This window comes from Cibotium barometz, chromosome 4, assembly GCF_041138505.1.
Source record: "Cibotium barometz isolate CiBa-2024 chromosome 4, ASM4113850v1, whole genome shotgun sequence".
In the NCBI taxonomy this organism is placed as follows: domain Eukaryota; kingdom Viridiplantae; phylum Streptophyta; class Polypodiopsida; order Cyatheales; family Cibotiaceae; genus Cibotium; species Cibotium barometz.
The window spans coordinates 48,378,310-48,404,060 of NC_141049.1; the positions used below are offsets into that span (position 1 = coordinate 48,378,310).

The following is a 25,751-nucleotide window of genomic DNA, read 5'->3' on the forward strand; positions in this document are numbered from 1 at the left end:
AAGCAAGTCAACCAGCCCTCAAAGGCTGTTTTCAGCAGTTGGCCAGCCCTCGGTAGCCACAGAAGAAAGCGACCAGCAGTTGTGCACAAGCCTGCAAACCTCCGGTCAGAAGGAAAACTGTCTAGAAGCCCACGACCAGCTCTTCCTCCCTGTTTTTAACCTCTGTCCAGCCTCTATTCCAGCTGTAAATCCACCGGCCATCAGTGGAGAACATGCAGAAGGAGTCGGCCAGCTTCTCCCATGCATCCGGTGAACTTTAGTCGCAATGGATGGTTGTAGAAACTTGCCAACAGGCTGAAAACCAGCCGACCAGCCCTCATGCACTCCTGAAAAGCATGCGCCCCCCTCCAATCTGGAGTTTTGTCAATAATAGAGGCTTCCCCGCTGAAAATAGCCCACACGTGTGCTTTTTTGGTCAAGAAAGGGGCGCCTACATGAAGGGAGTCCAAATAATGTCCAGTGCCCGGTCTTTGGCCGCCACGTGTATTAAATAAGTCATGCTCAATGTGTACTCACTTATAAGTTGTCCGGTCACTTATAAGTGAGTGTGAACCTGCATCCATAATTATTAACATGTGAACTCATAAAGCTGTAAATTGAGTTTTTGGGAATACTTACCACCTGCAAAACATATGTAGACCACCTGTCAGTCCCAAACAGGTGTGCACATACATGTCCACAGGGTGCCCAAGCGTCCCTGGCCCCATGGACAACATAGGTAGAAATCTCAGGCATTGTCCAGGCAAACAAGACAAGTCATCTAAAGATAAAATCAAAGTCATGCACACACATGAGTGCAATTATATTGGAAGAAACACCCATCTGCTCAGTTGTATTCGATAAAATGTCTAGGGCTCATGATCCTTCCGGAACCTTCCCAGAACATAAATACACAAGATCTCCAAGATAGCTAGTCCCAGAGACTTTCATCATGTCAGGCTCCATGGCCATACATGTACACCATGTCAGGCCCCACAAGCCACACATGTACTATCATGTCAGGCTACACCAGCCATACATGTACTGTCATGTCAGGCTCCATATGCCACACAGACACACCATGTCAGGCTACACCAGCCATACATGTATGTCAAGCTCCATGGCCATACATGTACACCATGTCAGGCCCCACAAGCCACACATGTACTATCATGTCAAGCTACACCAGCCATACATGTACTGTCATGTCAGGCTCCATATGCCACACAGACACACCATGTCAGGCTACACCAGCCATACATGTATGTCAAGCTCCATGGCCATACATGTACACCATGTCAGGCCCCACAAGCCACACATGTACTATCATGTCAGGCTACACCAGCCATACATGTACTGTCATGTCAGGCTCCATATGCCACACAGACACACCATGTCAGGCTACACCAGCCATACATGTATGTCATGTCAGGCTCCACATGCCACACATGAACAATAGAAAAATAGAAGCTGTAAGGAATTTTGTGACACTTGTAGCCAAGTATTAGTCTGAGCCTTAGCCCCCAACATTTGCAATCTCCTAATCCCAGTGTGCCCTTATATAGTGGTCACTGGTGCTATAAATAGCCAACTACCATAAATAGCATGTAGCCAAGTATTACTAGAATTGAGCCTTATCCCCTAACATCTGCAATCTTAGGGTCCTGAAACTACACCGACTAGGTGTGAACGTCCTTGAGCACCGTCTCGTGAACAATACGCTCGTCAACACTAAAATGAACTAGCCACAATACATATAATCACTGAAAGATACATCATTGCTCAAGTCAATCTGGAAAAGAGAAGTATTGCACCGTACACCACCATTGGGGCCGTGAATGGGCCGACCCCCCCCTCAATACTGAAGTATATTATTGGAGTATTTTAATTGTGTACAAAGTTCCAAGGGCTTGCCAGTGAGATAATCCACGCGATGCATAATATGAAGACATATTACCCAAACAAGTATTTGCCGGTGAAGAATGTCGAAGCCAGACTCGTCGAACGAGTCAATATAACCAGCCCCGACTCCTCATACACCTGGAGTTGTGTGAACACGAAACTGTCGTTCTGAGACCACGCACGAACAGGGGCTCTCGTACTAGAGCCTGGCTTGCACAACTTGCAGAGGAACGGGCTTGGTCCCCCAGGTGTAGGCACAAAGACAGGTGCTCACACTCTACAAGTACACGAACAGGCACTTGTAGCTGGTGCTATTAGGGTTTCAGCAGGTACAACCGTGAGTACAGTCCTGATTTTTCAGCAAGTACAGCTGGTACAGTTAGGGTGTCAGCAGGTACAGTGGCTGGTACATGTGGTACAGCAGGGACAGTCGGTTCAGTAGGTGTCCACAGCAGGTACAGTAGGTGTTGCAGGTACAGAAGGTACTGAGGGTACAGCAAGTACTGCAGGTACAGAAGGTGCTGTAGGTACAGAAGGTACTGAGGGTACAGCAAGTACTGCAGGTACAATTAGGGTTTCAGCAGGTACAGCAGGACAGCAGATACACAATAGGTACTGCCAGTACAGAAGGTAAAACAGGTACAGAAGGTGCTGAGGGTACAACAATTACTGTAGGTACAATTAGGGTTTCAGCGGGTACAGCAGGTGCCCATAACAGGTACAGAGGCATGTACAGCACTACAGGTACAATCGGGTACTGAGGGTACAGCATGTACAGGAGGTACAATTAGGGTTTCAGCAGGTACAGTAGGGGTACAGCCGGTATTGTTGGTACAGCAGGTACTGCAGGTGCTGAGGGTACAGCGTGTACAGCAGTACAGTTAGGGTTTCAGCAGGTACAACAGGGGCAGAAGGTGCTGAAAGTACTGAAAGGAGCAGTTGACCAGCAGAAAAAGGGAAGTGAGCCAGGGAGAGTTGGGTGCCAGCTTCTAGGAGAAGGAAAAGTGTAAAGAGGTGGAGAAGAATGGGGGAGAGGAGGTGGAGGGGTCCAAATTCCTAGTGCCGCACCTCCTTTTAGTGTCCACACACTTATGAGGCCCTGTGTGGGTGCTTAACATTTGGGCTTGCCACACTTTTGACCTTGGGCCCCGGGCACTGAGACCAGCTTTAATAAATGTGAACTGCTAAGGTTATAAAACCTAACAAGGGTTAAATGAATACTTACCACCTATTCACATGCCACAAACCTTGTCAGAATACAGGGCATTCACACGGCTCATGGGTGGGCGTCCCCTGCCCGTGAACTGGACGCGTCATAACAGCCATTCACACGAAATCAAGTCACGCAAAAACAGTTTCAAACAAGCAGAGATGCATGCATATGCATTATGCAATGGAAATATCTCCCATTCCTGGAACCTGTAAATAACAGGTTTTTCCGAGCACGGAACTAGCTCAATGGGAAGCCTAACACGAGGCCTGGCCTCCCATAGGTGACGCGAGTCCTGGCCTCAGTACGGGTGACACAAAGCTCCTTGGCCTCATGTACCTTGGCACGAAAATAGAGGAAGATCACTTCGGTGGCCAAATGGTGACCTCCCCCCACCCCCCCCCCCCCCCCCCCCCCCGGCTTCTAAATAGTTGACCTCAACTGAAAAGCCTCCAAATATGCTTGAAGAAGTTGTGGGTAATCTTTGAAGTAGTCTTCATCAACCCATTTTTCATCGATAGGCAAATAATTCTTGAACTTCACAAGGTATCTCCTAGAAAGCTTACTAGCAGGTAACTTTCTCTCCTTGTGAAACACAATCTGTTCAGGTTGAAGAACTTCCACTAGCTCATCAACCTTTGATGGCTCTTCTGTGGACAGTCTCTTCTGGCTCTGTCCCCACATACTTGCGCAATAGACTCACACGAAAGGCATTGTGAATCTTCTAATGATTAGGCAATGCAAGCCGGAAAGCAACCTCATTGATCTGTTTGATCACCTTAAAAGGTCCGTAATACCTAGTAGAGAGCTTAGGGCATGCTCCCTCCTTTCCTGGCCTTTTACGGAGTCTTGCTTTCTCAAATTTCAGCAATACCCAATCATTTTCTTTGATGTCTACCTCTCCGACAAGCCTTCTTATGCTTATCTTATGAACGAGCAATGGCTGTCCGCACTTGTGCAAAGGCAACATCAAGATCTCTGACATACTCATGAGTTGCAAAGCTCTCATCCTTAGTGCATAGGATGGGCGGCAATATCACTTTGCCATAAACAATTTCAAATAGGGCCTTTCCCGTGGAGGCATGCACTGTGTTGTTTGCAAACTCTACCAATGTTGGATATTTTCCCAAGCTGTTTTTTGGTCTGCAACATAGCATTTGAGAAGATCCAACACAGCTGAATTTGCAACCTTACTTTGCCCATCTGTTTGTGTCACATGCACCTTGCACTAGAGTGCTATGTGACACACTGGCTCAGTGCACCATTCATTAGTAGGATTTACCTTTTTTAGGAATATTTTATCGTATGCCGTGGCCCCATTGTAAGCCCCAGTGTCTGGGACAGGCACGAGCTATGTAGGTTAGTCTCCACAGCCATAGAGAGTCTGCATGTGTCAGTCCTTAACCCACTTAGAGAATTTGTCAGATAGTGCATGTAGAAGTCAGCCATAGCTATAAGTTGCATTAGTTGCATATAGATAAGGTTATGGGCCAAGCCATGGCATGGCCGGCCCATAAAGGGCAACATCTAGGCCATAGGAGGGCTTGGGCAGCCAATCAGCTGCCCTACACATGCCCCATCGGCTGTTTTCCAGCATAAACAGCCTCATCACAGGCTGTCGGCCAGTACTATTGCCTTTAGGCAGTAGTCGGCCAGCATGGCAGGAGGATGAGAACAAGTCGTGATGAGCAGCACAAGTCGTCCAACACTAAAAAGCATTAAAATAATATTATTTGTCCACAAGGGACTGGCCGACAAGGCTTCAATGAGCTGACTTGCAGCTTTTGTACATATAAAAGCATGCGCATCCTGCACATGTGCATCCTTCCCACTAATTCATTCAGGTATTCAGCAAATTCAGCCAAGGTCAGGATCAGTTCTAAGCATTCCCTGGTCTCCACGAAGGGCATCTTCAGCATTCAGCCTGCATATGTGCATTCCTCAGTTTTGGGGTTGCATAGTGGTCATTGAAGAGCCATTCAAAGAAGCTTGGACAACATCTGGATCAGCCTGCGTTGGGTCTACATTGTCCTTGCGTCTGGCAGTCCTCAGTCATCCTTTATACTCATTGTAAGTTCTCCAAAGATTAATATAAGAAAATACTCCTGCTTGTAAGGGGGACCCTTTAGTGGGTAAATTGGGACCCAATACTGTTTCGACTCTTATTTTCTTTCTCTCTCTTCTACTCTCTCTCTCTAAGTGAAATTGCACACTCACGAGTATAAAGAAGGCTTTGTTGTGCGTTACGACGATCAACCTCTTGCATGCTACATTGGTATTAGAGCTGAAGGTTGTTACCCAACTTGGCTACCCTAAAGTGTGAGCATTCCGTGGATGGTAAAACTGTGGTCGGGAAAAATCACCCAGGCCTCCACAATGTTAGGAGAGACATCGTCACCAAGTTACAAGGAAGATATTGAAGAGGAGTTCTACAGGGAAGACACACCGCCTACAGAAACGCTTCCACCAAGCAATGAAGATTTCATCGGATTGCTCTTGGAGCAAAACAGGTTGCTAAAGTAGCAAATTGAAGCCAAAGAAGAAGAAGCGGCACAAGAAAAAAAAAGGTAAAGAAGAGGTTGAAAAAGCCAAAGCAGCAGCTGAAAAAGCTAAAGAAGAAGTAGAAAAGGCCAAAGAGCTCTTAGAATTGCGAAAATTATTTCTTCTCAGAGCAGAAATGGCACAAACCCTGTACCGACACAAGTCTCGCTGAAGCTTTCGCCCCCCCCCCCCCTCGAGTTGCCGCCTGCTCGCACCCCCCCTCCCCGCCCTCGTGACTGCCTCTCCCCGCCTGCTTGCACCCCCCCCTCTGCGCCCCTGTGCTTCTCGCGCCCCCCGCCCTCCCTTTCGTGCCCGTCGCCCCTTGCCCGCGTGCCCCGTCTCCTTCGCGCCCCCCGCGCCCCCCGCTCCCCCCCCTTCCTCCGCGTCCCGCCCCCCCCCTTTCGCGCTTTCCCCGTCCCCCCCTTTCTTTCCCCGCTCCCCCCCCCCTTTTTTTTTCTCTGCTGCCCCCCCTCTTTCGCGCTTTCCCCTCCCCCCCCCCTTTTTTTTTCCGCCCCCCTCTGTCTTTCGCCCCTTCCCCCTGTCTTCCACCCCTCCCCCTCTGTCTTCCGCCCTTCCCCCTCTTCCCCTCCCCGCTCCGCCTTTTTTGTGCAGCTCGGTTCTTGCAAGACCCTCCGTTTTTCGCTTCGCCCTCGACTCAGCTTCAGACTCTGATGGAGGTTCCTCCCACCCCACCTCAGAGGGACTCTTCCGCAGCCCCCTCGCCCGCCCCTGAGGATACCCCCATCAGGCTTTCTCTTTCGCCAGAAGAGGAAGCGAGCCTCGCTGCAGAGGTGGAACGCCTCTAGGCACATTCCACCATCTGCCGTATAGTTGGCACTCGCCCCAGCAGAGGGGAGATCCGGGATCTTCTCTAGGCCCGCCTTCTTGCAGATGTGGGCAAGATCCTGGACGTTCAGTTACTGGGCTGCGGACACTACCAGATTGAGTTCGAGACAGCCCAGAGCGTGGCCAAGGTCCTAGCCATGAGTCCCCTTGACATCAGGGGCGCTCGGGCCTTCTTCAGACCTTGGCAGCATGGTTTCGACCCAGCAGCGGCCGAGCAGGGAGAGCGCCTATTCCATGTCATAGTTTGCTTTCCTGGACTCCGCCGCGAGTACCTGCCGCTCCTTTCTAGGATAGGATCATTGGTGGGCTCGGTGCTTGAGACTGGCCCCACAACAGCTTCAGTGGTGGCTAGAGCAGTTGGCCTGCCTTCGGTCAGAGTTTTGGTTCCTGACATCTCCTCCCTTCTGAAGGTCATTCAATTACCTAGGATAGGGGGAGGATGGATCGATCAGAGAGTGGAGTTTTCGGGGCTCCCGAACCAGTGTTTTATATGCAGGCAGGTCGGCCACCTGGCCAAGGCCTGCCCTCGCAGGAGACCCCGATCTTCACCGCAGCAGCAGACCCCCGATGGCCCGCCCATAGATGCGGCTCGGTAGGTAGCCTCCGGGACACCTGCTCAGCCCACAGAGACCTCGGATTGGCAGCCTGGACAGGGGCGCCGTACAGGGAGACAGCCACAGCAGCATGCCCAGAGACTGACGCAGCAGCAGTCACAACCTCAGCATCACTAGGTTCCAGTGAGGAACAGCTTTGCTCCCCTCCAGGAGGAGACCCCAGCGCAGATTGAGGATCAAGAGATGCCAGCACCCCCCCCTTCGCCCCCGTCCCCCCCTCCCACCTCGCTTCCACCTTCGCCTCCTCCCGTTCCCGCTCTCGCTTTTTCAGCGGCTCCTTCCCCACCCCCTTCTCCCCCCCCTCCTCCCCTCCGCTCGCCTCAGCTCCCCGGGAGGCACTGACAGTACCCTGGCGCTCACCTGCTGTCCGGCGGGCACTGAGCACCGACCTTGCTCGAGCACCGCAGAGGAGACCTACCATGCCGATTCGTGCTTCGCGGATATCCTCTATCCGCAATCGGCTGAGTAGTCTCGACACTAGATAGCGCTCGGAGGCTTTCGACTACTCCTTCACACGGCTTTTTGGAGTGGAGGGCCCCCATGAGCCAGCACCCATCAGAGTTCATGTGGTGATACCTCCGGCCCGAGGGGAGGAGGCACTTGATTCAGCGGTGGCCTTCTCTTTCCCTCTGTGCGGCACTAGCGACCGGGAGTGGACTCTGGATCTCGCTCTTAGTATTTTGAAGACTCAGGCAGTTGAGTTTTCTCACCATGTGAGCGATCTGGAGATGACAGACGTGATAGGCCGACTTCGGGAGTTGGCACATTTCTTTGATACCGGGAGTGCGGATGCCTCCGGGATTCGACATTTGGTGGTTCGCATAGTGGCAGACCTAGCACGAGACCCTGGCTATGTATGCATACATGAGGTTTCTCTCTCTGAGCGGGAGGCAGTCGCCATGGGACACAGCCATTGGCGCCTGGTCCGAGACTCTTGCAGCACATCGGGTGGGCAGATTCATAGCTGCTCGGATGGGGAGTACTCTCCATCCAAGCCGCTTGCGAAGGCCCGCTGTATGGCTGAGACAGCCTCCACCTCAACAGGTCATCCATGAGGATCATCTCATGGAATGTACAGGGCCTGGGCAGCGCACACTATGTACGTTGTCGTGGTTGCTTGAGGCAGGAGCTTCAGAGATGCCTGGTTGGGGGCAATATTGATATTCTGATGACGCAGGAGCACCGTTTGAGTGAGAGCAGGATTCGAAGATATGGTTCGGTGATGCCTGGTAGATGGGACACATTTTGGTCTGCAGGTTTTGGCCCCTTGGGTGGGCAGGGAGGAGTATGTATGGTCATTGCGGATGTATGGCGGAAGGCCATTGTGGATCGCGGGGTCATTGTGCCTGGTAGAGCACAGTATGTTATTCTGAGGATGCACGATGAGCACTTTGGTGTGCTCAATGTCTATGCGCCCAACCATGCTAGTGCCAGAGCAAGTTCTGGACCCTTGTTACAGATGCATTGGCCGAGGCCGCACATTGGTGTGTCGGGGGAGACTTCAACATGCTTGAGGACCCGGCCGATAGGGTGGGAGGCAGTCATGTTACAATGCACGGCACGGAGCTTGCAGCTTGGGAGCGATTTTGTATGACACTGCGGATCACTGATGCATGGCAGCATGAGGCTTTCTCCCGCTCTCAGGACAGTCTTAGTTTTTCTCGGTCAGATCGCCGGCAGGGAGGGACTAATCTATCACGGATTGATCGCTTCTATGTGGGCGACAGGTTCGGGGAGCGTGGTGGCTCCGTTGGCATTCTCGCTGGCACCTCTTTTTCAGACCATGCGCCAGTTATTTTGACACTTGAGGAGAGGACACGGGAGACCAGCTTGCAGTTGAGGATCCCAGAGAGGATACTTACAGATCCCAGTCTCTCTGAGGACATTGAGAGGATATGGCATGATAGCTAGAGCTCTGACCTGGATGCAACAGGCCAGTGTGCCCAGGGACTCATCGAGCTCAGCTCTTTTTTGCACGCTACAGCCTTGACACGGCTGGGAGAGACACGAGAGCGGGAGCGTCGCTTGAGACGTAGCCTTGCTTCGCTCCAGCGTCTTCAGGAGCAGCTGCCTACATGTGAGTGGGTGGCGTCCCAGCTGAGCCAGGCACGCCAGGAGGTTAGACAGGCAGAGGAGCAGAGACATGAGCTCTACTATCATCGCCAGGCCTGTCAGTGGACGCAGCTTGGTGATAGAGTGACTGGGGAGTTTTTTGAGATCACCGGTTCCCGCCATGCTCGAGCAGGAGTACACCAGCTCAGGAGGCAGGACGGATCGTTAGCCTCTGAGCCCGGGGAGATTAGAGCCATTGCCCACTGAGTTCTATAGAGACCTGCTTTCAGCGGAGCCAGCCACGGAGGCACGTGATGCTTGCAGACAGATTGTGTGGGCCCATGTGCAGAGGAGGGTCACAGATCGTATGCGCACAGTTTTGGGTGAGCCTCTTTCAGAGGATGAGCTTGTTGAGGCTTTGAGGGTCCTTTCGCGTCATAGTTGCCCTGGGGAGGACGGATTGACGCTTGCCTTTTTTATGCGCTATTGGGACCTTTTGGGGCCAGGCCTCCGCAGGGGCTTTCAGTATGTTTTGGACACTGGGGTGATGCCACAGAGCTTTTCAGAGGGCTTGATCTTTCTTATCCCCAAGGGGGAGGGAGTGTCAGGTGATATTCTGCATTGGAGGCCTATTACGATTAGATCTACACTTGCACAAGGTGAATTGGTCTAATTCCTCTCAGTCCCAAGGGTTTTCAAGGGTGCTCTACAAGCCTATGACCTCAGAATCTTGAAATTCGTCAAGGAGAAGTGGAATCAAGCTCTGCATTAAATCTGCAAGTGACTGGTAAAACAGAGATTAAGTATTCAATGTTTGGTCAAACCTTTTGTTTCTTGGCTTGATGCACTACTAGACTAATTGCTATTGATGCCTTGAAAGGATTTGAGCTCATTTGAACTCTAAGGCATCAGATCTGGCCTCCCCGTACACTCTATTTTTTGCACACAAAACAAGAGATTATTTCACTAATCAGTGAGATTAATAAGCACTAATCACTACAGTTTGGTGCAATTGATGGTTCAAATTTACCATTGGGTATCTGATAATACAGATCCCTATCACTTCAGATTGCAATTCGGAGATGGTTTGATATCCCAACCATTCAGTACAGATCAATTATCCTTGGTTTTATGTAATTTTTGGTGAATTCATGCTGATAAACTTGTTGTAATCATCATTAAACATCAGATTGGAGTTGTAAAAGGGTAGACACTGCCCTTGAATCTTGAATTGGATCAAGAGGTAAGACCTCCTTCACATCATCATGAGCAATGCACAAGAAATAGCTACATTTAACACGGAGCAATTCCATACATGGCAAACAAAGACCATGTATTTGCTCATGAGGAAAAATCTGTGGGAGCTAGTTGAGGGAAGAGATGAATGTCCAGAGGAGCATGGGAAGGATGAGTGGAAGAGCAGAAATGAGAAAGCATTAGGGCTCATTGCACTTAGCTTAAATGATGAAATCATTCACCACATTGCAGGGATACAACGGGCTAAAGATGCATGGGATGAACTTAATAAATTATTTGGCACTCAAGCAAAAAATTCAAAGATAAATCTACTAATGCAATTCTACAAACTTGAGATGAAGGAAAGTGAACCTCTAACCACACACTTGAACAAATACAAAAGCATTAAACAACATCTGGTAGCCATTGGGAAGAAGTTAGAGGATAATGAGGCACTAGCAGTGCTTCTGAAGAGTGTGGACAAAGGAGAATATGAGAACATTGTGGCAACCTTAAAGAATGTACCAGAATTGAAGTTGCATGAGATAGAAGGAGCTCTACTAGAGCAAGAGAACAAGGTCAAAGAGAAGAAAGGGTTGGATCCAATAACTGGAGAGGAGAGAGCATTCTACACCTGAGGAGGATTCTCACAAGGACGAGGACGAGGAAGAGTCAGGGAAGGAGGAAGAACGGTACATGTAGACCCTCTGGAGATGATATATTTTCCAACACCGCCTCTTCAACGCCAGAGGGGTGGTCAAATACCAACACGCTGAAGTAACACCTCCAAAGTAGCTCTCGAAAGTGGTTTGGTGAAGAGATCATCTATCCTTGGTAGAACAGTTAATGGAAGACAACCAGGGGTTTTTTGTTTCATATTTGGTTTAAAGAAGTGGATCTCAATCTATTCTTTAGCTCTATATTTTATTAAATGGTATATGTTTATGAAAATATGACTTGATGATGTGGCATTGGGATCTGTTCCCAACTCCAAACTTTCCCATTGCGTTGTCGTTTGAGGGTAGGCAGTTTTTTTTCCCATTGGGCCGTTGTGACAATTGTGAAAAAAACCCTTTGATATACAAAGGTAAAAAGTGCCTTGTGCAGAGAATTATTACTCCTAGTTCACATGTCACTATACCATAAGCTTACACCAACTACATCACTCAGTGGAACAATAATAGACTAAACATTAGACCGTAGGGCTTTGTGCAATTTCTAGGCTCATCCGAGGTCCTATCGGTACCCGTTTGGGCCCTTCAACCAGAGGGCAAGGTTTCCCCGGGGCCAGAAGATCTCCTTCTACCCTAGAGTGTGGTCTATCGATCCGCACATATATGCATCCTACTTGGCATGGCGTCAAGTCTACGCAGGCCGTCTCCTACCCATCCGGCCTCACCTGTGACCAATATCCAATGTCTAAAGGGGGCATTGTCTGGTGCCCGAGTGCTCAACACACAACGACTACTCAACATAAAGGGGGCCTTACAAAATAGAGTGACCCTCACCCTAGAGGGTGGAGCATTGATTTCCAACAGGAGCTTGTTTTAATACCATTGTGATGATTTCTCACATTGAAAGAGGCTTGCCTTGTGTGTGGAGGTATGACCAACAGTGCACATAACCCATCGCTAGGGTTGTGACTGTTCACAAGTGTCCTTTGAGGTACTAATCAATAATTATTCAATTAATTAGGTGTAAATAGCTTAAGCCATAATTTTAACAAGGAAGGTAGAGATGGGGAGGTTTGCACTTTTTCTTTTTTTTTTTTGGGGGGGGGGGGGGGGGGGGGGGGAGGCTGGGTGTGTTGGAGGTTGAAGCATGTAGAGGAGGTGGGGAGGCTGTACGGACAAGTAGGGGAGTCTAGGTCTATTAGTTGTGAATTGAAGTGTAGAGTGTTAAGCTTAAGATTATTATTCTACTATTTTTAAGTGGGGAATGTTTCTTGGTGTTGCAGGAATGGGAAGCTCCCAAAGCCACTTATGGATCTATGTTAGATTGGGCTTCCAAAGCGCGCCTTGTGAGTAGCTTTTCTTTCTTAATTGCATTCAAGAAACATTTTTTGAAAGAGACAAGAACTGAATTTTTTTGGTTTATTCAATTGCCTTTTCGTCTATGTTCAGGAAGAGAAAGAGCCTCCGGATCTTTGGTCACCACCACCAGATAGCAACATTTGGTTCCCCTGCAAGGACTTAGGACCAGCAATGCCTTGTACGGTTAAGCTGGTTTATGTAGATGTTTTAGCTTTTTTCGGTTAAAACGGAAAAACACCAGAGTGTGACTACCAGTAAATTATTTTTTTGTTTCATGCTTGTGCTTTATGTCTCCACAAGGTGCATCCTAGCCAAAAACAATCCGAGTCGCATAATGTTCAGAGCCTGCCGATTGACTTAATGAAGTGTTAGAAACTGCACTAAGAAGATGTGAACATGCCTTGATACATAAACTGACACCTATAATTCTTGAAACGGGTGGTCCCAAGGCCAAAACATCTGTTTCAAGGAGTTAGTTAGTTCGAAAAATGCTTACGTGGAAATGGCTCGCCTTTCGAAACGGTGTGTTTCAACCCTTTTCCAATGGGGACAACATAATTTGTATTAGAAGGTCATGTGACTTCTTGCCAGATTTCCCCCCATCTATGCCTCAGGGAGCCATCAACATAATTAAGTAATATTGTGTAGGAAATTCCATGGTCCAAATCTTTATGAAGTCAGCTTTGCATTGTCCTCTCCAAAATCTCCATGTGAGGTATCTTAGGCCGGACTAGAGGAACTCTTTGGCTAGTTAAAGGAATTGCATGCTCGTGTGCATGGAGGGGGGGCTGGATCGGCAGCCAAGATGGGCTCCCGCTGATGGGTGGGAACATTTGTGTGACCAGCATAAGCCCACCAGCTGCTCTCAGGCTGCTTCACATTAATGCCTGCTCATCTCAAAGTAGAATATTTATCTTGGACGGTCAATCATTTCTTCCAAAAGCCTGGTCATTTACATTTTTAGAGTGTGTGTGTAGCCTGAGTCATGACACAAACTACATTTAACTAAGAGGCGGTTTCATTTTTTAATGACTCTAAACTTAACAGTCCATCTGTTTAGCATTTCTATGAAAGGGATATCTGAATTTGGGCATGTTCCTGGATTCATCTAGGTATATCTTTATGTTGTATTAGCGGACATGCAAATTTCACATGTGACGTTTTCGTCCAAGTTGTAGCTAGTTGATATTGTGTTAATTCTTTCTATCTTTAGTGGTGCATATGCCCTATCAACTACCTTTTTGTTGTAATAATTATTTCTATTTGTTATGATCCTTAGTGCTAGGCTTCATTATGGCTGAGTTTGCTCTGTATCTCCGGAGCTCTGATAGAAGCTACAGACCTTTGTATGAATGTATGCTCCTCTGTGCGTGTGTGCGTGGGGGGGGTGTGTGGGAGCATATATTGATACCAAGTTCTACACCCACTATTGGGCACTGATGACGTTAGTGGGGATGTCGTAGTATGTAGTCCATACTATGCATGATGGAGTTCATGGTTTATTGTCTTGTGGACGACTACCATGAGGTTATAAATTTCACTTTCTTATAAGGTGAATTTGGGCATGTTGGATTCATCTAGGTATAGCTTTATTCCCCTTAATATGACTGCGGGACTATGTGTGTATGTACCTGATTTCTGTTTTTAATTTATAATTTCTTTTAATTCTTTTGAGTTTTCAAGGCAGAGCGGATCATGCTAAGCATTGGTTGGTTTCCAGTTCCTGCAGAAAACATGACTGGATATTTGCAAGTCTTTTTGGAAGGTGGCCTGAATCAGCAACGCATAGCAGTAAGCTCATGTGGCATTCATTATATGTTTTAGTCCTTGTCACACATTGATCCATAATCTTCATTTTTATTCGCTTCCAGTTATGATGACTGCAGATATGTGATGCAGTTGCTGTGGCCAGACTCTTGGGTGTGACCCTCGTGCTTCCACAGTTTGATGTGAACCCCTTTTGGCAAGACTCTAGGTAGGGCATGTTTCACGTATTTGTGTTGGAAAGAAGGTTTTTTTGGCCTTGTTATATGATGTGTTTTTTTGTTGGCAGCTCATTTGCAGATATTTTTGATGTGGACCATTTTATCCATACTTTAGAGCATGATGTGCCGATAATCAGAGAGCTGCCAAGGGAATACTCGTGGAGTTCACGAGAATACTATGCCACGGGCATCCGGGCCACTAGGGTAAAAAACACACCTGCGCGGGCGCCTCCAAGTTGGTTTCTTGAGAATGTTTTACCTGTTATAAAAGAGTAAGTTGTCAATGAGGTTTCAATCTTCAAGATATAGGTAGAATAAACACATTTATGTGTTACATGGATGGATGTATGCCATATGTGAACAGGTGTATGTTGTGTGAACGTATGCATGTGTGGTGTGAACAAATGCATGTGTGCGACCATGCATCATGTGAATGAACACGTGTGTAATGTGAGCATATGTGTATGTGATGTGAATGAACACGTGTGCCATGTGAACATGTGTGGGCTACAGGAACATATGCATGCTGATGGAGTGGGATTTGCATGGATTTGGTTTTTTAGCCTAAACTGAAACGTGTGTTACAGCTATGGCATAGCTGCAGTGGTACCTTTCTCTCATAGATTGGCTTATGATGACATACCCCCACACATACAACGCTTGCGGTGCAAAGTGAATTTTCAAGCTTTGCGGTTTGTGCATATAATAGCAAAAACTGGAAATGCTATTATTGACCGCCTGAGGTCAACTGGGACTTCTGGCAACAGAGATGCAGATTCGAAAGATAGCCAGCAAAATAAAGACTTGGACTGGAATACGGGTCCAGATGGGAAGAGGGCCATGGAGTCCAGAAAGTTTCTAGCTCTACACCTTCGATTTGACAAGGTAATGACATTCTTTTGATGTTTTTTTGGTTCATATTGGAATGAATGTAGTGTCTTTTCTTCAACTTCTTGTATAGGTTGAAACACACAACAAACACACCCCCCCCCCCCCCCCCCCTTCCCGAAATCCCCCAAACACCCCACCCCTTGCCCTCCCCAGCTGCATACCCAGCCCGCGTAGAGAATTGATTATTTCACTTTACCTCACCAGGGATCTAGCTTTACCAGTAAGACATTATTCTTCTCTCTGAGCAGCATTGGCTTACCCATGGCATGATATTTCCCTCTTGTACATTGGAGATGCCTGTAGTAGGGGCATGACTGACCACTACTTTGAGGTTAGGTCCAGTGCCTATATATTCCCTTGTGCTCTCTCTCTCTCTCTCTCTCATCTTCGACAGATTCTCAGCATTGTCCGGAAGGACGAGGATGCACGATATCTTTGGGTGCGGCTACAGCTTAGCAGTGACAGAGTCATCCACATTGCTGTGTGTTATTTTGCCCCACGCCACTCCCCTTACGCCGCACAGCATGGCCAGTCACCGTACTTACCATTATATGAGGATATCATGGAGTTCTCACAGTTGGGGGAAGTCCTCCTACTCGGGGATTTCAACGCCAGGACGGGAAGTCAGCAGGTCCCACTATTCGATCTAGACGACCCTATCAGACTACAGGAGCTGGACATCACTGACACAGGGCTACAACGATCATCACAGGACCGTGAGGAGGTCACAGTGTCCGGGAGATATTTCTTAGAGCTGGGAGCTGCACATGGTCTCGTTATCTATAACGGGATGTCCCAATGGCCCTCCTCCGGCGCCCTCACCTCCTTCCCTCGCTTAGGAGGTACTAGCACTATGGACTGCCTTATGGGATCTCTGGCTTTGGCACACCTTATCCCCGACTTCTCCATTTTGCCACCCCCTTTTGAAGCTGACCATGCCTACCTCTCTTTCACTCTTACCTGCACACCACGTGTCCCTCCACCACCTCCCCCCATCTCACATTACACTCAGGTCCTCTTTGATCACGAGCTTGACCTTGTTTACTCCAACCACATCTACCGCCAACTCCAGGATGTGGAGCCTACTGTCCCCCTATCCACCCTCACAACACAACTCACCACCATACTCCACACATCCGCCACAGCTTCTTTCATCTGCACGCGGCGGTCTACCACCAAGCCACCTTGCGGTTCCATGCCCCATAATTGTTGGTATATGATGACGAATGTCGGGCCACACGCTCCCGTCTTAAGCATGAGGTATGGATTGGCAAATCACGAAGCGCCAAGCACAACGGATTTCTCAACGGCTCACCCGACGTAAGAAACGGGAGTTCTATGCTCGGAAAGAGGATGAGTTATACCGACTTTTCTTAGGGCCGAACTGCAAAGAGGCATGGAGGAAGCTTCGAGAACATCGCCCTCCCACACCTATCACCTGCCCAGACACATGGCACTCCTATGCACGCTCCCTCTATCATATCCCCCATCAACCACCTGTTACCCCACCACCAGACCCCCGCCCCACCACCTCCACCTTCTTCACAAAGGGCATGGTCCTCAAGGCCATTTGTAGACTACGCAATGGGCGAGCCCAAGATCATGAGGGACTCACTGCCGAGTACATCTCGCATGCCCATGATACCCTAGCGCCCCTACTAGCCTACATGTTCAATAGAGCCCTTTGTGAAGGATTTCCACCCTCTTGGTCCACCAACACCATCACCCCCATCCTCAAAGCCGGAGATCCACTTGATCCTAATAACTACAGGACGATCATGATTGGCCACACATTGGCCAAACTCTATGGATCAGTGCTAGAGGCGGAGCTCAGTTCATTTGCAGAGAGCCAGGGATGCAGAGCCTCAGGACAGGCTTGCTTTCGGAGGAGCTACTCTACCCTTGACCACATCTTCACCCTCCATGCCATCATCGAGGAGGGTAGAGCACGACACCAGAGGATTTACTGTTGCTTTGTGGATTTCCGCAAAGCTTTTGATACTGTACCCTGAGCCCGCCTCTTACACCGTCTACTACAGGAGATCGGAGTCCCATCTGACATTGTTTGGAGCATCATCGCCCTCTGAGTCCGTCACCGGACGAGTGAGAGCCCCAAGAGGTACATCACATCAGATTTCCAGCACCATTGGGGTGAAACAGGGCTGCCCTCTATCACCCACTCTTTTCGGCCTCTACATTGATGAGATCTCGAGCTTCATTGATGGATTAGGCGGGGCTGGTCCCACACTGGCAGGCATATTGATCCCCATACTACTTTATGTAGATGACATCGTCCTCCTCTCAGACTCAGCTGAAGGGCTTCAAAGACAGTTGGATGCCTAACATGACTTTTGCACTCAGCGGGATCTCTTTGTTAACTTTGGTAAAACCAAGGTAATGGTCTTCAATACCTCTCGCCCCGTCACATCTAGATTGAGCTTCACATATAGAGGGGATCCTGTGGAGATTGTCTCATCCTATGTCTACCTTGGTGTCACTTTCAGTGGCCCACGCTTTACCATGCTTCCCGCAGCACATGCTAGAGTGACGCGGGGATATGCAGCCTTGAGCTTACTTGAGCGGCAGTGCTTCCAGGCACATTTCCAGGAGCCCAGGACGAAGGGCTGGCTTTTTGACACCCTCGCCACACCAGCCTTGATGTATGGAGTAGCTTTCTAGGGGCCAGATTTATCCGATGAGGATTGGCAGCGAGTTGTGAGGCCCCAGGTCATGATGTTCTCCTGTATGATCCGCAGCAAACCATCAGTCCCACACCAAATTACCCAGGCAGAGTTTGCTACAACCCCGATGGTAGTGGAGGCACTCTTCCAGACAGTCACATACCTTCATGGCATCAGTCACATGGATCCCCACAGGTACCCGAGGCTTGCCCTGGAGTCCTCCAGACAGCTAGCACTTGAGGGGGACTGTGGAGTATGGTATGCACTAGTTTCCGCTTGGTTCTCAGTATATGGGCTCTGCATGGACCGCCTACCCCCCCTTCAGTACAGTTTGGACTCCCCTTTTTTCCAGCTGTCTCACGAAAATACCAACCGGGTTATCCGGTCAGATCTTCTTAGCCTCTACGCACATTGCACATGGATCACACCCCCGGAGCTCCCCACGAAGATGCACTTTTACAGAGACCACTTCCTCACACTCACTGAGGATGGATTCATCTAGCAACCGGGCTACTTGAGTGTTCACATGTCCCATGCCATGTGGATTGCGATTGGCAAGATACAGGTTTCTTCCCACCGCCTCAGAGTGGAGACAGGCAGAGCTGAGCGCATCTTCATAGCCGGGAAGCTCGTACGGACACCCAGAGATGAGAGGATCTGCCGACTATGCCACACAGAGGTTGAGACGGAGGAGCATTACATATGCCGCTGCCCAGTATACTATGAGATCCGCAGGAGGTTTCACTATCTATTTCGTGAGGGATTCGGTCCACTGGATCATTGACTTCCAGGACCAGCGTTGCCTGGGCCTTTCCTGCTTGAGCTCCGCAGACACAGGGACACCTTCTTGAGACACAGGCCCCAACCACCCCGCCCCCTCCCTCGGTAGCCAACCATCACCAGTTTCTTTCGGACCCAGGAGGTGGAGGACACCAACATAGTGGATCTTGTGGACCCTCTACGAGCTGCTCTGGACTTACCCCGCCCGAGAGGAGTTACCTCGGACCGAGCCTGTGCACTCCAACGGGCCCGACGCCCTCGACCCCCCCGTTGGCCACGATCACCTCATCAGCTCCAGATCCAGGACATGCTCCTCCGCCATCGAGCTACCTTTCCACGTGACATAGCTGAGGGAGACCTCTTGGCCATACTCGTCAACCCCATGCTTGACATTTTGGAGAGTGGTATACCATCTACTCAGAGCTGATGTTGCTCCCATGTTTGTATGTTCTTAGTATTCCATGACGAGTTTCCATGGACAGTTTTGTATCATCCCAGTGAGATAGCTATATTTATGTTTTCATTCTGTTTTATTTTCCATTCCATGATGAGATATGCCATGGACATTATTGTACCACTTTGGTCTCATAGGCCCATTGGGTCTTTAGTAGACGGCGGACGCTTAATCTCTCTCTCTCTCTCTCTCTCTCTCTCTCTCTCTCTCTCGTGCAAGCGTGTGTATGTTCATGCAATGAGGTGTTGTTCTCTCTCTTCTCTCCCATAGCTGTGTGTTTTACTAACAACAGCCACATATTGCTATAGATCCATTTGAGTTAAAAGTCACTTTCAACAAGTGTAGGATCTTCAAGCTAGGATGGTTGAGTGATCAATGGTGGATTGAAAGAAAGTGAATTGTAGTTTGTCGGTGAATGCCCTTCGAAGCAAGGAAGTCGTCAAATGGTACAAACTCGCCACCGTTATTAGTCCGGAGGAATGAAACTCTACCCCCAGACTAATTTTCCACCATCGTGATCCAAGTCCTGAAACTGACAAAAGCATCTGACTTACGAGCTAGAAAACATACCCAGACTTTGCGAGTGAAATCATCCACAAGAAGAAGAAAATATCGAGCCCCTCCAAGAGACTCAACCTCCATAGGTCGTGCAAGATCTGCATGTATAAGCTCCAGTCTTCAGGTTGCTCGATGAGTGGCCTCCTTTGGAAATGCATCTTGATGTTGCTTGCCCATCATGCACGATGAGCAGATGTGTGCGAGAGACCTGAGCTGAGGTAGTCTGGTGACAACTTGCTTAGAATGGAACTTCTCTAAGGCAACAATGGGTACATGACTGAAGTGAGAATCCCATAGAGAAGTATCTGCCTCAGAAACCAACACGACGAGCAAAGCAGCGAGCCTCTGCATAACCTGATCTGCCACAATAATCACATTCATTGCTTTTGTCCTTGGATTCCTTAGAATCCTGTTTACCCTTGCCTTTGCCTTTGTTTTTGGTTGTTGTTGTTGTTGTTGTTGTTGTTGTTGTTGGAGTTCCCTTTTCCGCCTTTGCCTTTGCCCTTGTCAGAGGCAACAAAGGCAGACTCCGACTTGCCTTTTCCGCGAAGCATGCACTTGTCGTGGAGATAACTCATGACTTTCTCAAAAGGGAGGAGAGGATCACGGAAATAAATATTATCCCTGAAAGAATCAAAGGAAGAAGGCAACTTACCAAGAAGTTTATGGATGGGATTGTTGATGGTGCTCCCGTACTCCTCAAGTTGCAGCTTGATACGGGTGAACTCTCTTCTCAATCAAGTTATCTGAATCATTGATTGTAAGCTTCTCTAGATCTGACTCCAATTTGGCAATCTTCACTATCGAAGCTCTCCCATACCTCCTTTGGATCTCTGTCCACATTTGATGAGCATTACTTTGGGTAGAGACAAATTGTGCTTGAATAGATGGAGTCATGCAATGCATGATGATAAGATGAGCCTGAGCATCCAATATGCTTCTCAAAGCAGGGTCCACCAAGTGAGGGGTGGAGATAGCCATCCACACACCGGCTCCTTCCAGCAACAACCGAGTGTAGAAAGACCAAGTATGATAGTTGGTTGTTGTAAGCTTCATGGAGTCTTGGGAATAGGAACCACATGTGGAGCAGGAGGAGGGGATCCAGGTTGTGATGGTGCTGGAGAATCAACAGGAGAAGGAACATTGGTAGAGAAACATCGTGAAGCTATGTCCTATGACAAGAAACCTTCTCTTAAGAAAGGGGCTGAAAAAACAAATTCAGCAAATCCTCCTCTTAGGCTGTGCACAGCAAGAAGAAAGGGAGGGAGGGTGGGAATCTGAAAGGAGAGGAAGAAGAAAGATCTCTCCAAGCTCAGCACCTAGAAGAGGGCTTCAGCGATCCATTCAGTAGAAAAAATCAGCAATCTTTGCTGAAAATTCAGAAACACAACAGTCCCAAGCGTCAGATGAAGAGAACGCAGCAATCTTGAGGAAGCCTTTGCTCCCGGAAGAAAACGCAGCATCTTCTACGCTGAAATTTGTAGAAAACGTAGCAAACTGTCGAAGCCTCTGCTCCAAAACAGAAAAAGCAGCTCTCTTCTGCTCATAGGTTAGGGTTTTTCTCAGATACCATGAAAGAAAGTGAAGCAAATAGAAAAGATAGATGTAGGCCCAAGTACATGACCTGTTAATGCTGGAAACTGATGTTTATTGCTGAAAACTGAGCATGAGGGAAGCTCGTAGGTGTTGTACAATGGTAAGAAGCAGAAGCATCTTTGTTAATGACCTCAACAAGATGCAAAAGAATGAGATGAAATGGGGGAAAGTGGGGTCAGCCCTTATATACTCCCCCAGAGTGCTGGTCGACCAGCTGTAGCAGGCCAACAACAGACCAATAGCATAAAATGCTTAAAAAATGGTAGAAAAATGCTTAAAAAATGGTAGAAAAATGCTGAATAATATCTGCTCAAATATGCCGATGCAGGGTCTCATAATGTCACCATTTGGTCCGTCTCCATTTCTAGAGCCACTTCTATGGGACTGTCACTCCATAGAGCGGCCAGATTTGTACCATGTTCACATGTGGCCAGGCCAGTGCCCCATGTGAAAGGGTCAGTCATCTGGTGTCACATGGACGAACCAGTTTTGTGCCACCTATGTGTGACCGGTATTGTGCCATATGGACGGGAGCATGTTTACCGCCACCACACGTGTATGACCATGATCTTGTCTTACCCATGGGACTGTCACTCCATGGTAGGATTGATATTTTTGCCGAGCTTTGTCTATGGGACTGTCACTCCATAGGAAGGTCCGTGCTAGGACTTGTGTTTTGCTCATGGGACTGTCACTCCATAGGAAAACTAGGACTTCACATTTCTGTTGCGCCAGTTGTGTGCCTGACAAGAAATCCTTGTACAAGTTTCATGAAAGGGAGATTTCGTCCATTACATGTGCACATGCATTCATGTTTGCATGCATAAACTTGTTTTTGCATGACTTGTTTTTGTGTGTTTGCCTGCTATGATGTGCCAGTACACTGGACGGGGACGTCCCCAGTGTACCGTGGGTGTGCTGTCTGCTAACGAGTTGGTGTGGCGTGTGAACAAGTGGTAAGTATTGCCCTTTTTGGCCTTTTCAAATGTAAAATCCATAAAGTAATATAAACCTTAATGTTTATAAGGTCGGGTGTTCACACACATTTAAACATTGGCTGGACACTTGATTTATTGTGGGTGTCCAAGAGTAAACTTTTGATTAAGGCCTAATCACAATTAAGATTAAGTATTGCATGTGAAACATCCTCCCCTCCACACGTGGGTGGTGTGGGGTGGTTGATGGTAGAAGAAGTCTGTCTGGCTACTGCCCTGGAACCCGCCTCTGGTTTTGCTGCTACTCAAAACACAATTGACTGCCCTGAATCCATCTCTTCCAACCCGCCTGCTGCTGGTGTACCCGACTTATGTACCTGCTGGCTGTCCTGTTTGTACCTTCTGCAGTACAGAACCCGCTTGTTGCTCAGTACCTGCTGCAGTACAGTACCCACCTATTGATTTGTACCTGCTGCAGTGCTATACCCACCTGTGTGCTACAGATCTGTACCTGCCGGTTGCAACTGTACTCGCCTAGTGAACCTGTGGCTGTTGCCTTGTACCTAATTATAGTACTTGCTGGTTGCCACATCAGTATCTACTAGCTGCCATACTTGTACCTGCTATTTGCATCGATCGGGATCACATCAAAAGGGGGGAACAATCTCTTCACTTGGCCATCCCAAATTGAATCTTTGTCACTTCTGTATTTTCAAATTCAGATATTATTAAAATTAAATGTTGTTTTTACAAGTCTTGTCAGGCAAGCATCACCCCCAGCTGCCTTCACCAGGGGCTGATGATTTTTCCCATGATTACCCTGACCGGGCACTCACATTCAGAGGAGCCAGTGAAGGCCGTTGGGGTATGAGGAAAACTGGGAGCAAAGCTGACTTGGGAGCACCAAGTATCACTCCCTCCGTGGTGTTTCACCCTGCTAGGCGTTAGTGTACGGGCGTGCCTGTTGGTGGACGGTCCCGGAAGACTAGTGAGGGAAGGTGTTCACCAGTGTAAGTGGGAGACGGCATATGATTTGATCTACTTTGACAACCAATTCTACATGGACAAAAATCTTATTGTTTTTCAGTTGTACTCACTCCATGTTATGGAGAAATCTGGCCTTGGGCCCGTGAACACTTGTACATATAAATACTCCAAGAAATACAACTGTATTGAGAGGGGGGGGGGGGACTTTAACGCCCCAGTGATGGTGTCAAGTGTTCTTTGTCATTTTCAGTTTTAATGTTGCAAGTATTGTCCATTGTTTGTATTAGTTAAGTGATCTAAAAATGTGTATTTTATCTTCCGATTTGTAGGCCTCCTGTAGGGAGCGGTTACACACAAAATGACCAGTACAAGCATGAAAAGGTGATGTAGACCCTCTGGAGATGATATAATCCAACACGGACCACTCCGCAAGTGGGGCCACCGACTTTTTTGGCCGCTTATCCTCCATTCACTCTTGTATTCTGAGGAGGAGGACATGCAGTTGGAATAGAGACCTTGGTTGAGTAGATGGAAATCTCGTTTTGCTATCATGCAGTATTTGGAGGAACATTGAATTATTGATGTTAAGATTTTCCTTGGAGGCCAAACCTCAAAGGAAAACCCCACACTCCAAGGACTTGGGCTTCAAGATATGTTTACGAAGGCCTTTGTGAGGGAGCCAAATAAGACCATAGACTTCCCGTGCAGGTGAACGTTGGGGGATTTTATCAAGGAGTTTAGAGAGCTCATCTCAAAGTTTTCCAACTTTCCAGATTGATATGCTTTCCTCTTTTCTCGATAAGGTCTCCTTTGAAATTATCAAAATGAAGTGTGACTAAATACGATCAATCGGCAAATAGCTATGCTATTAGTACAACACCCACATGGAAGAACAATTTTGGTTCTCTTGGATGGCAAGGTGGATGGAAAAAGAAAAGAAAGAACCATTGCAACTACAGCCTAGAGACCTAGTGAGCAAGTCTTGTCTCCCGAAAATCATTATAGTAGAGATATGTGGTACAAGACCTCGAAAAAAATTCTATGGAGACCTGGGAGGTCTGTGTAAAGCGTGCACAAGTATACCCGATCCAATCTGGTCCTGCTCTAGATAATCCTTTTATTTCTAGTATCCATGTTTGCAATACACATTCTAATAATTACCATCTTAACATGGGTGTGCTTGGTCCTCATGACTTATTTGTATAACATGTGAGGTACCCTTATGCATATGTTTTTTGATGAAAGGAGTACTCACAGTTTCATTGATGTTTCTCTCATCGATAGACTTCGTATTCTGGTACTGTCCAATGATGTAGAACACTTGTGCTTATGTGCTAGGGTTTTCCAAAGATAGAAAGAAGAGTGTGGCAGAATCACACATACAACACATACGAGTCCTAAACTACAATTGTGTATTATGTACAAGAAAGAAGTAATACAATTGAAATTCAAGTACAAGATGTGGCTGAGAATGAAGATGTCAAATTGCAGTTTTGTGACCTACTGTACACTCTTGCTAGCACTTCGCCTACTACAGAGTAATGCTTTGTAAAGTCCAACACTGAGGAAAGCAGATGAATATGACGATTTGGCTACCCACGTATATATATGCCCCAATGCTCTTGGTCGGCTAGCTTTAAAACTTTTCGCTTGTTTTTATGCTTCACAATTGCTTCATGTGAGCCCACGACTGCTCTAGTACTGGCCTACTGCTTCTATGCTTGGCCGCACACGTGTGGCCTTTTTGCCACTTCTTGCCCTTCTTCTACTGCCCAGTGGCCATTGCTTGCTGCCCATAGCTGGCTGCTTGTTGTACAACAGCCATGTGCATGGTAGAGGTAGGCGAGGTGTCACATTCTCCCCCTCTTGCACTGCCGTTGTCCGGTGTCCATATAAAGTGCCCTTCCAAAAAAGGAAAAGATCCAAGCAAAGCTCATCCAAGATAGCCAAGATCTTGAACACTGCGGGACCACTTTGCGTCCATTGTGAAGGCTCACATTCTATCCTCGCCATGTTAGCACAAAGACCTACAAAGAAACCTACGGATAACCAACTTCCACCTGATCGAGCACTTCGTGTTTGTCCAACCATCCATGAAAAAACATTGCAAACCACTGAGTATCCTTTGGTAGCCGATGAGAAGAACACTCCAGAGAATGGCTAAGCAAAACTCCGCTATCCATACTCTAGCCACCAATGCATCGGCTTAGACAGAGCACAAGAACTGCTTGCACCGGTTCCAATGCACCCTAAAGAAGAAAGCAGAGCCAAGAACAATACTCTTTAGAAATGTTGCACCAAATCTGTATCCATTAGTATTGCTCGGCACCTATATGTCTAAACCACCCATGTCCTATGGAGCATACTCCAAGTAATACATCCACAAGTACACCGAAATCAAAACCCGGGTTGTCGGTACAATCTCCAAGAAATCTATGTACTATTAGGATACATTGATTGGCCTATCCTCC

The 25,751-nt window shown here is 47.9% G+C and overlaps 1 protein-coding gene across 4 annotated transcripts in view; it reads left to right on the forward strand.

The window, feature by feature from the left end:
• Positions 1–25,751, forward strand: part of LOC147639341 (O-fucosyltransferase 39-like) — a 60,696-nt gene that overhangs the window by 23,359 nt on the left and 11,586 nt on the right. For 3 of the 4 annotated variants that reach the window (XM_086790202.1, XM_086790197.1, XM_086790209.1), the window contains exons 3-8: positions 12,338–12,400; positions 12,504–12,591; positions 14,134–14,204; positions 14,300–14,388; positions 14,467–14,670; positions 14,986–15,283. In XM_086790202.1, coding sequence (XP_086646328.1) covers positions 12,338–12,400; positions 12,504–12,591; positions 14,134–14,204; positions 14,300–14,388; positions 14,467–14,670; positions 14,986–15,283 — 813 coding nt within the window. Of the gene's footprint in view, positions 1–12,337; positions 12,401–12,503; positions 12,592–14,133; positions 14,205–14,299; positions 14,389–14,466; positions 14,671–14,985; positions 15,284–25,751 lie in introns of those variants that run through there. The other variant, XM_086790217.1, reaches the window with a different exon arrangement.